The sequence below is a fragment of the Eremomyces bilateralis genome (assembly GCF_010015585.1).
Source record: "Eremomyces bilateralis CBS 781.70 unplaced genomic scaffold P152scaffold_1, whole genome shotgun sequence".
Lineage (NCBI taxonomy): Eukaryota > Fungi > Ascomycota > Dothideomycetes > Eremomycetales > Eremomycetaceae > Eremomyces > Eremomyces bilateralis.
In genome coordinates, this window is record NW_022985067.1 from 1,957,318 (window position 1) to 1,972,379 (window position 15,062).

General features: G+C 52.2%; 5 protein-coding genes and 1 non-coding gene across 6 annotated transcripts; 3 read left to right on the plus strand and 3 right to left on the minus strand.

Annotated features, from left to right (window-relative positions):
- Nucleotides 1–707: 707 nt before the first annotated feature.
- Nucleotides 708–3,522, minus strand: P152DRAFT_469933 (uncharacterized protein; the record flags this gene model as incomplete). Its single annotated transcript, XM_033680929.1, has 2 exons — nt 708–2,239; nt 2,292–3,522. 2 exons carry the CDS (start codon nt 3,520–3,522, stop codon nt 708–710), a joined length of 2,763 nt encoding a protein of 920 aa, XP_033539141.1.
- A 503-nt stretch (nt 3,523–4,025) lies between these two features.
- P152DRAFT_454100 (2-dehydropantoate 2-reductase) lies at nt 4,026–5,617 on the plus strand. The gene is made up of 3 exons (XM_033678523.1): nt 4,026–4,256; nt 4,325–4,391; nt 4,447–5,617. The coding sequence occupies exons 1-3, from the start codon at nt 4,222–4,224 to the stop codon at nt 5,596–5,598; spliced, it is 1,254 nt and encodes a 417-aa protein (XP_033539142.1). The 5' UTR covers nt 4,026–4,221; the 3' UTR covers nt 5,599–5,617.
- Nucleotides 5,618–5,838: 221 nt separating this feature from the next.
- P152DRAFT_408215 (uncharacterized protein) lies at nt 5,839–11,444 on the plus strand. The gene is made up of 3 exons (XM_033676917.1): nt 5,839–10,192; nt 10,245–10,336; nt 10,403–11,444. The coding sequence occupies exons 1-3, from the start codon at nt 6,045–6,047 to the stop codon at nt 11,335–11,337; spliced, it is 5,175 nt and encodes a 1,724-aa protein (XP_033539143.1). The 5' UTR covers nt 5,839–6,044; the 3' UTR covers nt 11,338–11,444.
- Nucleotides 11,445–11,842: 398 nt separating this feature from the next.
- On the plus strand, nt 11,843–12,646 carry P152DRAFT_463637 (Phosphoenolpyruvate/pyruvate domain-containing protein; the record flags this gene model as incomplete). Its single annotated transcript, XM_033680515.1, has 1 exon — nt 11,843–12,646. The coding sequence occupies one exon, from the start codon at nt 11,843–11,845 to the stop codon at nt 12,644–12,646; it is 804 nt and encodes a 267-aa protein (XP_033539144.1).
- A 73-nt stretch (nt 12,647–12,719) lies between these two features.
- Nucleotides 12,720–14,504, minus strand: P152DRAFT_445588 (GTP-binding protein; the record flags this gene model as incomplete). The annotated part of the gene is made up of 4 exons (XM_033677865.1): nt 12,720–13,934; nt 13,987–14,300; nt 14,344–14,442; nt 14,492–14,504. 4 exons carry the CDS (start codon nt 14,502–14,504, stop codon nt 12,720–12,722), a joined length of 1,641 nt encoding a protein of 546 aa, XP_033539145.1.
- Nucleotides 14,505–14,795: 291 nt separating this feature from the next.
- Nucleotides 14,796–14,885, minus strand: P152DRAFT_t5. The gene has a single exon. It is a non-coding gene; the product is annotated as a tRNA-Arg (tRNA).
- Nucleotides 14,886–15,062: the final 177 nt, after the last annotated feature.

A 15,062-nucleotide genomic window follows, 5' to 3' on the forward strand; every position in this document is an offset into this window, starting at 1 on the left:
AAACTGTCAGCGAGCGCTGGAGCGGCCAAGTACGTGCGTAACCCTCCCATCAACTAGACTTCGAGATTTCATATCGACACATGTCTATAGAGTACGGACGTAATACAACCATTTTGAATACTCTTCCCTGTTCTCCAAGGACTTCAACGGTCATGGTGTTACCACACCTAGGGCGGATGAACACACGTTAAAGAATACACTGGAATGCGCATGCCGCCATCTAATGTCTCCGCGTCACACCAGATTGGTCTCGTTCCACCACGGCAGAGGCCCAGCGTTTCATCAGTGACTGATATTTTGAACTTTGATGGACAGGGATAGGAATCTAGGATACACCAGTATCAGCATCTCGATACAGCCTGACTAGGTCATCACAAGACGCGTCCCCAGCCGTACCGATGGGACGACGGTAGATTCGGAGGATTGCAAATGTGAGTTACATTGATGACGGACGATCGCATCGAGAGCGGAGGGGGTGGTTGATGAGACATGCGGTTCATCCGATTGGTTGCCTGTGGGATTCCATCTTCCCGATTGAGAATCGAACATAGCCACCTGCGTAGGATTGAAAGGGAGTACTGGTACGATGCCAGAGTAACGGCAACACTGAGTTCCACCTCCATAAGGTTACACGCTCTGTGTCACGGCGACGAGGGAGCACAACGCAAAACCTTCCAGGCTGCTACATACTTCTGCTTCCTCTCTCATCACCAATGTCTCACGACAACCAGCCAGCCGCCCTCCCTTAGCGCAGCAAGGACAGGCGCAATTCGCTTTCTCTTCTGAGACTCACGCACCGCGATCTCTTCCAGCGCATGCTGCCCATCAAAATACTGCAACAACATCGGCCACACTTCACGCAACTCCGCATCCAGGAACGAGCTTCCGATGTGCTCCAACCACCGTGACTCCAACGCGTTGGCTTTCTGCGGAGAGTGGATGAGCGAAGGCAATTGCTTTGTCGCCGGGGTCGGCTGCGGGTGGGGAGCAGTCGCAACCGCAGCGTTACGCGTCTGCGACACGGAGGGGGAAAGGGGGGAGAGGAGTCCGTTGGCGCTGTTGGGCGATAAAGGTCGCTGCCGCTGTGTTTCGCCAAGCCGGAGCGGTGACGGTTTTCGACCGGAGGCGGAGGCTTTGGTGTGCTTGATGGAAGGAGATGCAAAAGGCACGGCGGTGCGACCACTACTCGTGCTTCCAGTGGCTGAGGTAGGCCGAGAGGATGGTTGAACGTTGTGCGGTGGGAGTCGTGGCGATGATGTCGTGGGTGATTTCGAGGACCTGGAGGACCTGGAGGATTCGTGTGTGTTGTTTTGCGACGAGCTCTCGTCGTGCGATTCAGCGTCGCTAGTAACGACTCCTCCGGCTTCAACTTGCCTATGAGGACTATACGGGGTATGGGGACCAAGCGAGTCCGAGGCTCCTTCCTCGCGCTGCCTCGCCTTGGCCGCTACTTCCGCATTCATCTCCTCGTGCACCGCCACCTTCACTTCGGCAGGCACGCGCACCCATGCGAAGGTTCGCAACTGCGTGACGTAACCATTCCGCATCAGCCATGCGAGAATCGCCATGTATGCAGAACGATGGTCGGGGCTGGGCATTAAGTGTCGATACGTCTTCGGTCGTGCATCCCGTGAGAGCTGGTGCAGCATTTTGGGAAGCGATGGAAGGGTGGGAAACTTCGCCGCATAGGCCGGGATATCGTTCGCGAGTGCCTTCATGTTCGCGTTTGGAGACACAATGTATGTATCTCTGGGATGCAATGGCGGAATAGCGCGAGCTTTCCGCCAGTAGATCAAATGCCGTCCAAGGACCTGCATGTCCTTCAGCGACATTTGCGTCATCAATGCTAGCTTCTGCAAAGATTTCGTGGGTGTAAGGTTGCGGATGAAATATGATAGCGATTCCGAGAGCTCTTTCACGTCCCCCTCGATCTCCTTGAGGAGCGTCTCACTATCTTCAAGGAGAAGAAGCGCCGAATGCGGTCCCAGAATGTCATCTGCCTCGTCCGCATCGCTGAAACTCCCAGTGGTAAGCCACAAACCAGGGATCTGTGGCTCTGTAATCGTGGGGACGAAGGGGGTCGATATCGCGTGCGGTATCTGGAAATTCACGTCGAGAGTCTTGTCGAGGTTTACAAGAGCAATTTTTGAGGATGAGATCGCCTCGAAGACGGTCGCAATGGCCCTTGCTAGGGTAGAGGACCCGATGATGCTCGGCCAGAGGCTTGCTATAGGAGTGCCTGGAATCGATTCAGTCAGGAAATTCAGTAGGCAGGGTGGCAGATCGCTTACCATTCTCCTTGCCCTTTTCCTGCATGGTAAGAATCTTCTGCGACTCGGCCCAGACGTAATTGTGTTGTGCCTGAAGATACTTCAGGCTTTTTGCGAACTTCTTAACAACATTGTCGTACATCTCTTCTAGACGCAGCTGATGTTCGAGTGACGGTGGGTTCAGCACAAACACAAGATTGAACATGGTCATTTCGTCTCCTGAGTTTGAGGTTGTGCTCTTATCCTCCGATCCAACTTCAGATGGCGCTGCAGAAGGTGTACCCGATATCAAACCATGCCCATAGGCAGGCTCGAATCCCTCCACGTACTCGAGCTCTCGGCTCTGGATGAGGCTGTGTAGTGCTCGCTCTCCAGTCTCGGCATTTGGGTCGTCGTCGAGGTTCTGATCTTCGGACACACCGTTTGCTTCGCTCTCATCCCTGCACGCTTTACCATCTCTCTTGCTATCCTTTTTTCGCTTTTTCGTTTTCTTCCACCTACCATCGTCCCGCACGAACATAGGTGCACCAAGGAAAGCGATCTCGTCCAAGCCGATCTCAAACCGCTTCTTATTATACGCTATTCTCCCAGGACAGAGCAGCCGGGCCAGTTCGTTCGTGGGGTAGCCGAGGACTTGGTCACGGTCTTTCTCAGGGTCGATGTCTGCCTTATTAGACCTTCCAATGCCGCCAGAAATGTTCATGGCGCGCTCCCTGCTTTCTTTTGACCCAGTTCCCCTCACCTCCACCTCCTCTTGCTCGATGTCTTTGACCCGTGCCGCCCTAGCTCTTGTCGATCTAAGTGATCCGGGTCCCAGGTTAAGCAATCGGCTTGTTTTACTTCCAACCGTTCCACCGCCCCTACTGCTTGCAGTCTCGGCAACATCATCTTCGCCCTCATCATCGTCTCGCGCCGTGATCTCCTCGCCGATCCAGCTTCCTCTTCTTGCTGCAATGGATTGCTTGCTGTTGTCTCCAAGGCTGCTAATGATTTCTCTTGCTCGGAACGTTGTCGTGATTCCTTCCTCTTCCTCTTCATCGCTTCTTTCCTCGCTACTCCAACTCTTCTCTTCGCCGGCGGTCCGGGTTGAGCCGTTTCCCTGCCAGAATTGGGACTCTTCTGCCAATGATGCCGACGCAGACAGCGGATAGTGAAATACGAGCCGTGGTTGTGCAGCACGGGAGCGAACTGTGAGAACGATTGCGAGGAGACATGGGTTGGGTGCCAATGGAGCTGCCATCAAGTCAGGCATACTTGACAGTGGGGGGATATGAAAGGTTTCAGTCCACGCGCTTAAACGTGAGGATTTCCCAGATTATCGGGATTCATGTGATAGCCTCCCGAGAAATGCGGGACGGTTCTCCATCTCCTCCGCACAGAAATCGTCTCGAGAAAGATGGTGATGATTGATGATATGGTGCTACGGCATGGTTGGACACAGTATGGAGTACCGGGCCCGTAACATTAGTTGGTAATTACCGACGAGAGGCAGATGTGATACCGTACAATATCATTCACGTCAATCATTTAAATGCGATGTTTTTCGGATACAACCATAGTGGTATAACTTGGTGTTAGGTGTAGAAAGGGGTTCGAAAACCGTCACAGCCATGGATCGATTGGTCACGTGGTTGGGCATCCCTCAGCGATGTCCCAAGTCCCAACGGCCAACTCCCAACCTCGGGTCAAGACTGAAGAGCCTCATAGGATCTTGCCACCCTGACGCGGTCAGTCTCAAGTTCGCGTCCAACCGAATTACGGAGGAATATTCCTATTCGATCTGACATGGGTTGTACTACTACCGACTTGTAAGTTGTAACGGAGAATTACACTTATGCTTGCATGATACCCCTACCTTGTTCTTCCTGAGAATGCCTACGCCCTTCACAAACCAGCGGACATATTAAAACTTTCTGGCTTGAGACGTGGCTCAAGTGACATCCAGAGTAATATGGAGTTAGACGAGTCGCGTATCGCACAGCCCCGGTGAGTTCATTCATCCTGCAAATGGAACTCGAAATGTAGACGGTGGCTCATGCGAAGTGCAAATTCAGGCCGATTCATATCTTGTTCATCGGTGCCGGGGCGGTGGGATGCTTTTATGGCTCCAGGTTACATAGGGTGAGTCTGCCAACCGCTTCTCGTCTTAATGATGGCACCTAACCAGAACCTCCAGCCAGAAGCAAACGTGTTTGTCTCCCTAGTATGTCGATCGAATTATGACACCATCGCCCGCGACGGCGTCCAGCTCAAAACACACACATTCGGCGATTACCAATTCTCCCCCCGTGCGGTTTATCCATCGATCCAAGCGGCAGCCGAAGCGGACAATGCACCCAACCAAGGATGGGATTATGTGGTCGTGACCACCAAAGCGCTTCCCGATGTAACTGATGACTCCAAAGATATTGAGCCGATCATCAAGCAGGCTCCCGAAGGTCGTTCGTGTATTGTTCTCATTCAAAACGGCGTCGGCATCGAAGAGCCGCATCGGAAGCGCTTCCCCAAGAACCCGATCGTCACCGCAGTCACCATCGTCAGCGCCGAGCAGATCAGTCATGGCGTGGTTAAACAAAATCGATGGACAAGGATAAGCATGGGACCATACTCGGATGGACTCGGTGGGACGACTCCCGCTACCAAAACCTTGGTTGAGCGCGCGACGCGGAGCACGAAACAGCTGGTGAAACTATTCACTGAGCATGGCAAGCTTCGAGACGCCGAGGAGTACGATGAAGTGGGCATTCTTCTCGTGCGATGGCATAAGATCTGTATCAATGCTGCCATGAATCCTTCTGCCGTCCTGGCGGGAGGTGTAGGCAATGCGGACATGGTGACGGATACCGAACTTCGGACTCACTTGCGGGGCTGTATGGAGGAGGTCTTCGAAGCGGCGCCAGCGATTCTAGGACGCGAGTTTCCCGCCAAGCTGGCCAAGCCCGAGCAAATCCTCAAAAGCACCGAGAGAAATACAGGCGGGAAGCCAAGCATGCTCGTCGATTGGGAACACGGGCGACCGATGGAATTGGAGGTCATTCTTGGAAATCCGGTTCGGATCGCACGGAGACATGGGGTGGATCTGATGCGGCTCCAGAGCCTCTATGCACTTTTGAGATCTGCTCAAAGGCTCCGTGATGAAAGGAAGAAGCAAGAAGTAGTACATGAGCCCAAGAAGAAGGAACCGGAAGCTGTGAAAGCGCCAGAACCAGAGGTTGTGGTTGCTGAGAAGCCGATTGAGGTGGCTGAGAAGCCTGTTGAAGGAGCGGAGAAGCCTCTTGAGGGGGCCGAGAAGACGTTTGAAGAGGCTCCGGTTCCATCGAAATTATAATCCATTCATTTTGTAGCGGCTTTTGGATAGATACTTGTACTGTACATAGCGTAACATTCCAGCGCATTATTCCAGTATGTGGCTGGGCTTCAAAGCTTCCGAAGTTGTTGCCTTGTTGCCTTGATGCCTTCCATCCGTTGCCCCAGCAGCGCCCCCAACCCGCGATGTTACGGCGTTGGCGTTCCTCATCCGCGCTAATAGCGAATCGCATTTCGTAACGCGTTTAGCTTCCACCCAAAGATGCAGTGATATTCAAGCTATCCAATTCTCCGAAGACGTCATATTGCTATTGCTTCGGTCCATTCTACATTTCTCTCATTTGAGGCTGCCTTTCAAGCAATGCGCCTTAAACGCGCACTCTGAAGCGCACCGCTCCTACCCACAACAACACCATCGACTGCTCCCACACCATCCTATCGCGACCTAACATTACGCTTTTGGGCAATATGAACGCCTGGCTAGACGACCTCTCGGAAGACTGGGTTCCTCCTCCGTCGAGTCCACCATCTTCGAGTGACGTGGCTGGTCTAGACGGACTACGCGACCTACCACCGCGACCGAAGAGCCGCATACCTCGATATCAGAACCCAACTGCACCGACTTCCTCAATTAGACGCCTCCAAGGCCGGAGCCTTAAAGTTCTCCAGGCTGCTGTGCCTAAAGGTGTACTCACGGAACGCACTTTCAGCGAGAATAACATCTCGTTGCCCTCCGAAAGCGACCCAACCACCGCACCAATCAAACAGACGACAGCTCGCAGAAGTATTTCAGGCTCATCAATCTCGAGTGTCGTTCACCATGGCGTGGACGTAGATGACGACATAGGAACGGTCGCAATTGGAAAGGGTGGTCGAGACCACGATACACCGGAGTGGAGAAGACGATTGCTGCATGGAGAGATGGGTTATGGCGATCGGAAAGACCTGTTCAGCCCGATCGGTCTCCAAAACATCTTCAACAAACCCGACGAGGATATAAGCCCAAAGCGGCCGAACAGGAATGCGAGCATGTCGTTCTTGAAAGGTGTGGAGAATATTCCATCGAGTCCGCCACCTTGGCCAACAACCGGAACAACCAAGACGGTTCGAGAATCGCAAGAGTCCCAACTTGACGTCGTGCATGAAGATTTGGAAGAGCAGGAACGATCTGATACATTCGAAGAACCTTCAGTACATTCATCAGCCGGCACCATCCAACGAAACCAACCAACCGAAGGTTCACCAAGCTCCGAAGAGGGGAGAAATTCAGACACGAACAGGATGAAGCAAGAAGATTCAATCGCTTCATCTCGTGTGATCAGCGGGAGAACAGAGCTAAATGAGGGCTTTAGTCCTGTGTTCATATCCAAGCATAATACTACAGATGGGAGGATCGATTATGCCGCATTAGAGCTCTCTAAAACCGAGCTTGAGCAGCGCTTAGAGCACTTAGCTCTGAAGAACTCGAGTACTTCGTCCACCCAACAACCGACTCGAAAACCTGTGGCGCACGAGAATTCGATATCTCAATTACAATCGGAACCACTCCCTGACAGCATCCTAACAGGCACGCCGAACTCGTACGATGTCGGAGAGTTTGTCAGTGTCCGCCGGGGAGGGTATTCTGTGGAGGGTTCTTTTGTACACCGACCGCTTAGTCCATCGCCAATGAAAGAGAAGGACTCTCTCTCCACCATTGAGGATCATTCAATATCTGAATCATCGGTTGACGAGCCTGGCATTGTGCAAGATAAGGAAAGCTCGGAAATTCTTCCTATTGCTCCCACCCCCCCTCGTGCCTCAAAGTCTACCGCCGGCAGTCAACACAGCTCTGCTCGGGTCCATAGCAAATTTGGTCAAGGCGATCTTGACAGCCATGGTTTTGAGGATGGGTTCACGCCCCAATTTGAAGGCTCACGATTCACGGGCATGGGATTCACTCCTGCCGCCTCTCCATCACCCACAATGCGACCGCCCGGTTCCAAGGAGCCATCGAAGTACCATCCTTCTGATATGACCGGGACATTTGCAGCTTCAAATAAAAGGAAGCTCTCGAAACTCTCGGCAAAAAGCTATCTTTCGATTGGCAAAAGATCTTCCAGGAACCAACCCGTCCGAACCGAGACGAGCTATGCCGATGTCGATACTATGTATCGGCAGATGAGCAGTCAAGTGGTCTATGATGTTGCTGAAGGAAAGCGTCCTCCAACCTCTCCCTGCAAGGACCCTACTCCGAAACGGAGACGGACATTGCACCTTGACGACATGGAAAATACAGCGATTCCTGTCCGGGTAAACTCAAGAGAGTCTTCCGACCACGAATCCGCGCATTCGGTCATAGGCCGCAAGCGCAAGGACGCGAGATATGATGATTCAATAGAGACCGTACACCCCGAAGTTCTCGCTCGACGACAAATCTTGCGCCCGCGGAACCCTACACCCAGCCAGCGGAGGCGATATGAAGTCGAAGAAGAGATTTTGGATGCAACCGAGGCGTTCATGGAGAGCTCCCCACGACTTCAAACGATACAAGAGCATCTTCAGTCCCCTGCCCCTGTGGGAACAACCGCGGAGGAGCAGCAGGCTCGAGCTGTCGCAAGCAAAGTCGCGGCTTTTACCGTCAAAATGTCAAGAGTCAAGCAGAGTGAGCGCAAGAAATCGGTTACAACGCAAGACTTCTTGGACGAAGCGATGAAAATCATGAGCTTCATCCGTAACCGAGGGCGGGCCAGTGATGGTGCAAACAACGCCAGTCTTGCCGATTCTGACTTCCCATCGGAGGCATTCGACGAAGACGCGATAGCATCCACTTCTCTCACATTCGAGAGACCCCCAAGTCGAGAGAATCGAAGAAGTGGTTGGAGGACACGCGACGTGCAGCAAGACCCGAATATCGAGGAGCATTTGCAGAGGTTCCAAGACGACGAAGATGAAGACTTCATGCCATCCTCCATTCGGTCTCTACATATTAGACCCAGCGAAGAATCCCCCGATGAATCCTACACGCTTCCAGACGGCGAAGATATCCTCATTCGAGGCCCGATTTCTCGCGACATGGACTCTATCGGGAGCGAGGATGGTACCGGAACTCAAGGGACGATGGGATCGAACACTCAGAACTCGGCGCAGTCATCTCTAGGCAATACCAATGTCACCACGGCATCCAAGCGTTCAGATAACGTGGCAACATTAGCACCAGAAGCTGTAGCCCACCTGATTCCTGAAGAGATTGGGTGTATGACGTTCGACCGCGATCGAGGCATCTGGGTGAAAAATAAGAGTCCGAAGAAGCCACCACGACGCAACGCGGATGTCAGCAGCATCAATCAGAGCGATGATAACGTATTGGATCAGATCCCTGATTTGAGCGTCAATGCCACTGATGAGGATGCCTGTGTGATGAGTAGAAAAGAGGGCACGTTACGACAACGACTTCTACAGGCCCAGTACGTCCATGGAATAGATCTGTCGGGGGGAATCGCAGCGAGTGAGCAGCAGAATGATGGTCAGGCCGCGGACCGCCCAGAAACTCGAGAGGGGGCTTCCGCTCCTCAGGTTATCAGCAGTTCTGTGCCCTCGAAGTACACAGCATTTGCGTCCAGCGTTCCGCAGGCAGAGACCAGAGCCACATCGTGGAGCGACCAGAGTGCAGCAAGTCAAAGCGGTACCATGAAAGGTCCGGCACCCCCTCCTCAGTCTACGGTCGTCGAGCAGGATGTTGAGCATGAGATTGGCATCGAAGAAGGACGTCATCCAAACGAACGAGTGCATAACCTCCGACTCAATAGCATCGCTGTTTCGTTCTCATCCCCTCGTATTGGCGAAGAATCCAAGGGAACAGTGCGACATCCCGATGGCCAATCCAGTCGACCCCAATCCGCATCAGCAATGTCTGTGTCTTCGGAAGGCCAGCCAACTAGAGCTCGATCCACTCCGCCCAGGCAGGTGAACTTCTCCGTTGCCATGACTCGACCTTCAAGCTCTCCTCATGGTGAGATCTTCCCTTGCCAACCGGGGCAACAAATTGCCGACGTTACATTCCTTCTCAGCGAACTCCCCGAATTCACCATCAATCAAGTCGACGAGAGAGAGCTCCCACAACGAACATTAGCCAAGAGACATGGTCATCAGCTCTTGTACGGTCACGAGGATCGCTTTCACGAAGGCAACGCTGCTCTCGTCAAAGCGCTCCAAGACGTCGACCCTGACGAACCATTTTGGGAGGACTTACGAGACCTCGTTCTTGATGAGAAGGACCTCACGTCATTAAATTTGCTCGACCTTCTGTGCGAGCGTGTTGAGAATCTCAGCGTCTCGAACAATAACATTGCTCAATTGGTTGGCGTCCCGCCGTCGGCCCGACTATTGAATGCAGACCGGAATCTTCTAACGGGATTGACCACCTGGGGTCACCTGGTTAACCTACAATATTTGAACGTGTCGAACAATGATATCGAGGACCTGCTCGGATTCAACTGCTTGGTTCATCTTCGACAATTGAACGCGGACGATAACCGAATCACGAGCCTTGATGGCATTTTGGGACTGGATGGTTTACTCGAGCTCAGTCTCAAGGGAAACCGAGTTCGAGTTGCAGATTTCACAGGATCTGAATTGTAAGTAGTATAAAATGGAGGGAAGGGACCTATTTGATGCTGATAGCAACAGGAAACGGTTAACCAAGCTCAACTTAGCCGCAAACGGGATGGAAAAATTCATCGGCTTTGAAACTCTGCCGGCGCTCGTAGATCTCAATCTAGGTAAGTGGGCTTCATTGGAATCAACAAAAGAGATCTGATATGAGCATTGCTAATGCCCAATTCAAGATGACAACGAGCTTGACGAGACTCCTCTTGGCACCGGTGGCCATGATGGGTTGAAATTGCTGCGCAGCCTCAGCATTCGCCGAAATGGCCTCACTGAGCTCCCAATTACCATCGATGGTCTGAATGTTGAAAATCTGTACCTGGATGGCAATCGACTGCCGCGACAAACCAACTTTGACAAACTGAAACGACTACAGCTGGTATCCATGAGACAGCAACGACCTCCATCTGTAGGATCCAACAATAGCGACGAAGCCCTAATCGCGGCACCCGATGTTCAGGAGATGTTCTTATCACTGAATCAACTGCCATCCATGACAATGAAGCAACCCTTCCTCAACTTGCGGACGCTGGAGCTGGCATCATGCGGGATCCAGGCGCTGCCCGAGAACTTCGGACAACAAGCGGAAAGCCTACGGAGCCTGAACCTCAATTTCAATGCGCTGAAAGACCTTCGGCCTCTTTTGAATATCAAGCGACTCGAGGAGCTTCACTTGGCCGGAAATCGCCTTCAGCGGTTGCGGAAACAGGTGGCAGTGCTGGCACTGCTTCCGGGATTGACCACCTTGGACCTGAGGGATAACCCGTTCAGTTTGGGCTTCTACCCGTCAGGTTACGAAGTCGGCCCTGTCCCGAAAGCGGTGCTGGATGGCCCAGACGAAGTGTGGAATGGAAAACGGTTCATTTTGGTGCATAGTTCTCGCGAGCGCGATGAGGAGCATGCAAAGTGCATGGACGAAGACACGAAGCTTCGTCGACGAGTGTACGAGATGTTGGTGGCCAACAATTGCGCATTGTTGCAACATCTTGATGGACTGGCGTTCTTGCGTAAGCGGGTGTTGGTGAAAGACGATATCTGGGTTCGGTTATTGGAGTTAGGCGTGGTGCGCAAATCCCATCGATCGAACAATAGTTTGGGTGGTGAAACTGTTTAAGGAGGCATACGAAAAGCATGAATGAATTGATGTATCTTTGTACTATTAGCCTGGTTATAGTTTTTTTGCATGAAAGTGCACTCGAGCATGAACTTGCTCCTCTCCTTGTTCAATTAAACATGAATCATGACATAGCTGGGGGAATTGGGAAAAGTGTTTTGATCCTCGGCATATTATTTTACATGCTGCGAACTTATCACACCGTGATCGCTTGTTGTTGCTAGTAAAGTCGTTCAACCATGCACCTTAATACTAGTTTAAGTCACACCCAACACTAGCACAACTTCCGTCTGTCTGTATGCTCGTGTCTGTATCTTGTGTAAAACCCACGATCTACTATTCTAAGTACAACATAATCCTTTCACTACTTAGTACTATCCTCAACTTCTCTCAAATCTCGCATTTGGCAAACTCACTTACAGCGAAAGCATCCCTGGCCCTGCTCGTTGTTGTTGTTACAGGATCACGATCGAACTGGGGCACGGCAAGCAATTCAGTCCACACTATGGCTTCTATCAATACCGCAAGCCTCGCAACGCACTTCAAGTCCCTTCACAAACCTTCCCAACCACTCCTAGTCATGAACGTTTGGGATGGCGCATCCGCAATGGTACTTTCATCCATCCCCACCACGACCGCCCTTGCAACTGCATCTTATGCAGTTGCCAAGGCTGCTGGGCTGGACGACAAAGACCTGACACTCGAGGATAATTTACGCGCTGCCTCCGTTGTCGCTACTGTCTCCAAATCTAGGGAAGGCGGACCACTTCCTGTGACTGTGGACCTGCAGGATGGGTACGGTAGTTTCCTTGAAGAGGCGGTGGATAAGCTGATTGACATGGGGGTAGTAGTTGGAATCAATCTGGAGGATTTTATGACCGCAAGGGACGGGGCGGAAGGTCGCTTTTACACCGTGGAAGAGCAGTGTGGGCGGATCAAGAAGGCACTCGATACGGCGGAGGCAAGAGGAGTGGGCGATTTTGTTGTCAATGCCAGAGCAGACCCGCTGTTGCACAAGGGGTCGTTGGAAGAGGTTATCACCAGGGGAAAAAAATATCTTGAAGCTGGGGCCACGACTTGTTTCGTACTAGGAGCGTTGAAAAAAGACATTCCCTCGTTAGTAAAGGAGTTCGGAGGTCGGGTGAATGTTGGGATGAAGACTGAGGAGGGGTCTCTGGCTCCGAAAGAGCTGGCCGACCTTGGAGTTGCGAGAATCAGTGTTGGTCCTGGGATGCAAATGGTTGCAATGAATGCCATACTCGAAGTCACAAAGAAGGCGTACACGAATCTGGAGGAGATAAACATGTAAGCAACTGGGAGCAGGTATATCTCGACCCGGATTATTGGCACCGTATGGTCTATCTCCACTGGCAATCCAGACTTTATTCTTGCATGGCATCCGCGTCAGTCTTGTTGTCACTCAATAAGTCCTCCAGCTTAAACTCAGCTGCCCATTCCTTGACAATCTGCTTTTGATCTCCAGAACCACCGTCAGTCGAAGCGACTGGCGAAGTAGGAGCATCCCTCCAACCTTGTATCCTGCCATCCCTCCAGTCTGTCAGGACTGTTTGTGCCGCAGCATGGATATTTGGTACACCGCCTCTCCCAAGCCTGCCTCGTTTTCGAGCGACTTGGACTAAAAAGTCCGTTGTCTGGTCTCCGTCGATGGTCATCAAGGGGGGCAGACCGTACACGTCGAGAAGTTTGGAAAACATCTCCTCCGAAGATGACATCCTCTTCAGCAGTAGTTGAACGGCCGGAACCGGATCGTCGACCTCTTTTGGCGGGACGGCATTCAGCAAGATTAATCGTGCCTTGGACTCGGATTTGCTATCTTCAGCACCTCCTTCGTGTGGGAAAACGATTCCAGGCGAGTCGAGAAGTTTCAGCTTATTGTCCAGCTTCACCTGCCTTAAACTCGTTGTAACACCCGCCTCTGCACCCACAGGGCATGCTCCGGAGCCCCTGCCCATACGCGAAGAAAGGGCATTGATTACACTACTCTTCCCTACGTTCGGATACCCAATGACGCCGACCGATATCGCACGCTTCGCGGCCTTTGCCTGAGCGTAGCTCTTTAACGCCTTGAACAAGGTCTCGGTTGTGGCCTTGACTGTTAACTGCTTATGGTCGAATGTGCGGGCATTTGGGGCCTCTTTCGATGCACGGAGGGGTAGGGTGGGGAAGTAACGTCGAAGATGGACTAGCCAGGCTTTCAGGACCGGAGGTGGAACCAGATCGATTTTGTTGAGAATGAGAATGAGTCGTTTTGAGCCGCTCTCCGAGGCCATGATGGCTCGCTCGATTTCGCGTGAACGTGTGCCATCCGGATCACGGGCGTCTAAGACATAAAGGATAACGTCGGCAGATGAGAGCACCTGCTTGAAGACTTTATCGTATGCGCGCCGGGACGTGTCTTTGGCTGTAGCGGCATGGCGGTGTTGGTCATCGGCGGAGTCTGATTCAAATCCATCAAACTCGGCATCCGAATCCGAATCGTCCATTTCGTCGCCATGGGCGTCTCCATGCGCCCGGTCGTACTCAGCTGCTCGTGCTGTAGCGGAGGCCAAGAGTGCGGCAAGAGGGTTTGAACCGCCCTATGAGGTGTTAGAATACGCACCAAAGGGTAGATAGGTGCAAGTGACTCACTTCTTCCATGTCCTCATCCTGTAGATCATCGTCCTGTAGATCATCGTCCATGTCATCTTCCGACATCTCGTCGTCGGGCCCTTTTGTCGTGGCCTGTCCATTTGGCTGGGAACTCTGCGCGCTGGCAGCCTTGACACCATCCTTCCGCCGTTGATTGTCCTCGGCTCGGATCCGTTTCTTCTCCTCGATCTGGTCAAGGATCTTCTCCTTGAATGGAAAGAGGTTGGGGATACCTGGATCCTTCTTTAACCGACTTCGCCATGTTGGATCCTGGGGTGTCTGGTCAGCCTCCAATTCGGAACTCGAATCGTTTCCTAGCGCGGTTTCCCAGTGTGGTCCAGCAGGGAGCAAGAGAACCTACATGTTTGGCGGTTTTGCGATCTTTCCGCTGTTTGGCTGCGGCGGCTTTCTCGATCTTGTGCTTTCGGCGCACAGGCACTCGCTTGGATTTTGGCTCTGCAAATCATTAGCGCAGATCCGTCTAACATTCTGCGAAAGTACTTACTCCCGACCTTCATGATGTTGTCCAGGAAAACTTCCTACGTATATCAACTGCACTGGGAGGATGCGATTGTCGTGCAGATTAGAGAGTCCTGGTCAAGTGGTGGAAAATTTATGTGGGGCATGCCGAGATTTCGACACACCCTGCACAATACCAGTCACCTGACTTCATTCATTCCTGGACAAGATTTAGTAGCAGCCCATATCTTCGTCAGTTTCTCTTCCTAAGTGAAATTGCAAAATTTGCGAGATATTGAGATCTAAAACTAAAAAAGAACCCGAAAAAAAGAAGAAAAAAAGTAAAGCGTCACCTCAGACGGGACTCGAACCCGCAGCCTTTGGATTGCCTTCCCTGATCGGGGTAGAAGTCCAAAACGCCACCATTGCGCCACTGAGGCACATGTTTTCAAATAGAAATTGCAGTCTAAAATATATAACGTAACCGATGATACCGCCTGGTGTGGTCTGTCATTGTGGCGGAGCTGCTTTTCACTGATGGAATGCCGGTTGGGTCTGAGCCGCATCTACCGCACGCCCATCAAGGCGGATTTCGGAGAGCGTTGCTCTCTACGCAG

What these genes read in the sequence shown, in the direction of transcription:
- P152DRAFT_454100 (XM_033678523.1), top strand. Translation starts at nt 4,222, where the DNA reads ATGGAGTTAGACGAGTCGCGTATCGCACAGCCCCG. An exon ending in TCGCGTATCGCACAGCCCCG is followed by an intron (nt 4,257 to 4,324) that starts GTGAGTTCATTC and finishes GTGCAAATTCAG; the next exon opens with GCCGATTCATATCTTGTTCA. An exon ending in ATGGCTCCAGGTTACATAGG is followed by an intron (nt 4,392 to 4,446) that starts GTGAGTCTGCCA and finishes CAGAACCTCCAG; the next exon opens with CCAGAAGCAAACGTGTTTGT.
- P152DRAFT_408215 (XM_033676917.1), top strand. Translation starts at nt 6,045, where the DNA reads ATGAACGCCTGGCTAGACGACCTCTCGGAAGACTGGGTTCCTCCTCCG. An exon ending in GATTTCACAGGATCTGAATT is followed by an intron (nt 10,193 to 10,244) that starts GTAAGTAGTATA and finishes TGATAGCAACAG; the next exon opens with GAAACGGTTAACCAAGCTCA. An exon ending in GCTCGTAGATCTCAATCTAG is followed by an intron (nt 10,337 to 10,402) that starts GTAAGTGGGCTT and finishes GCCCAATTCAAG; the next exon opens with ATGACAACGAGCTTGACGAG.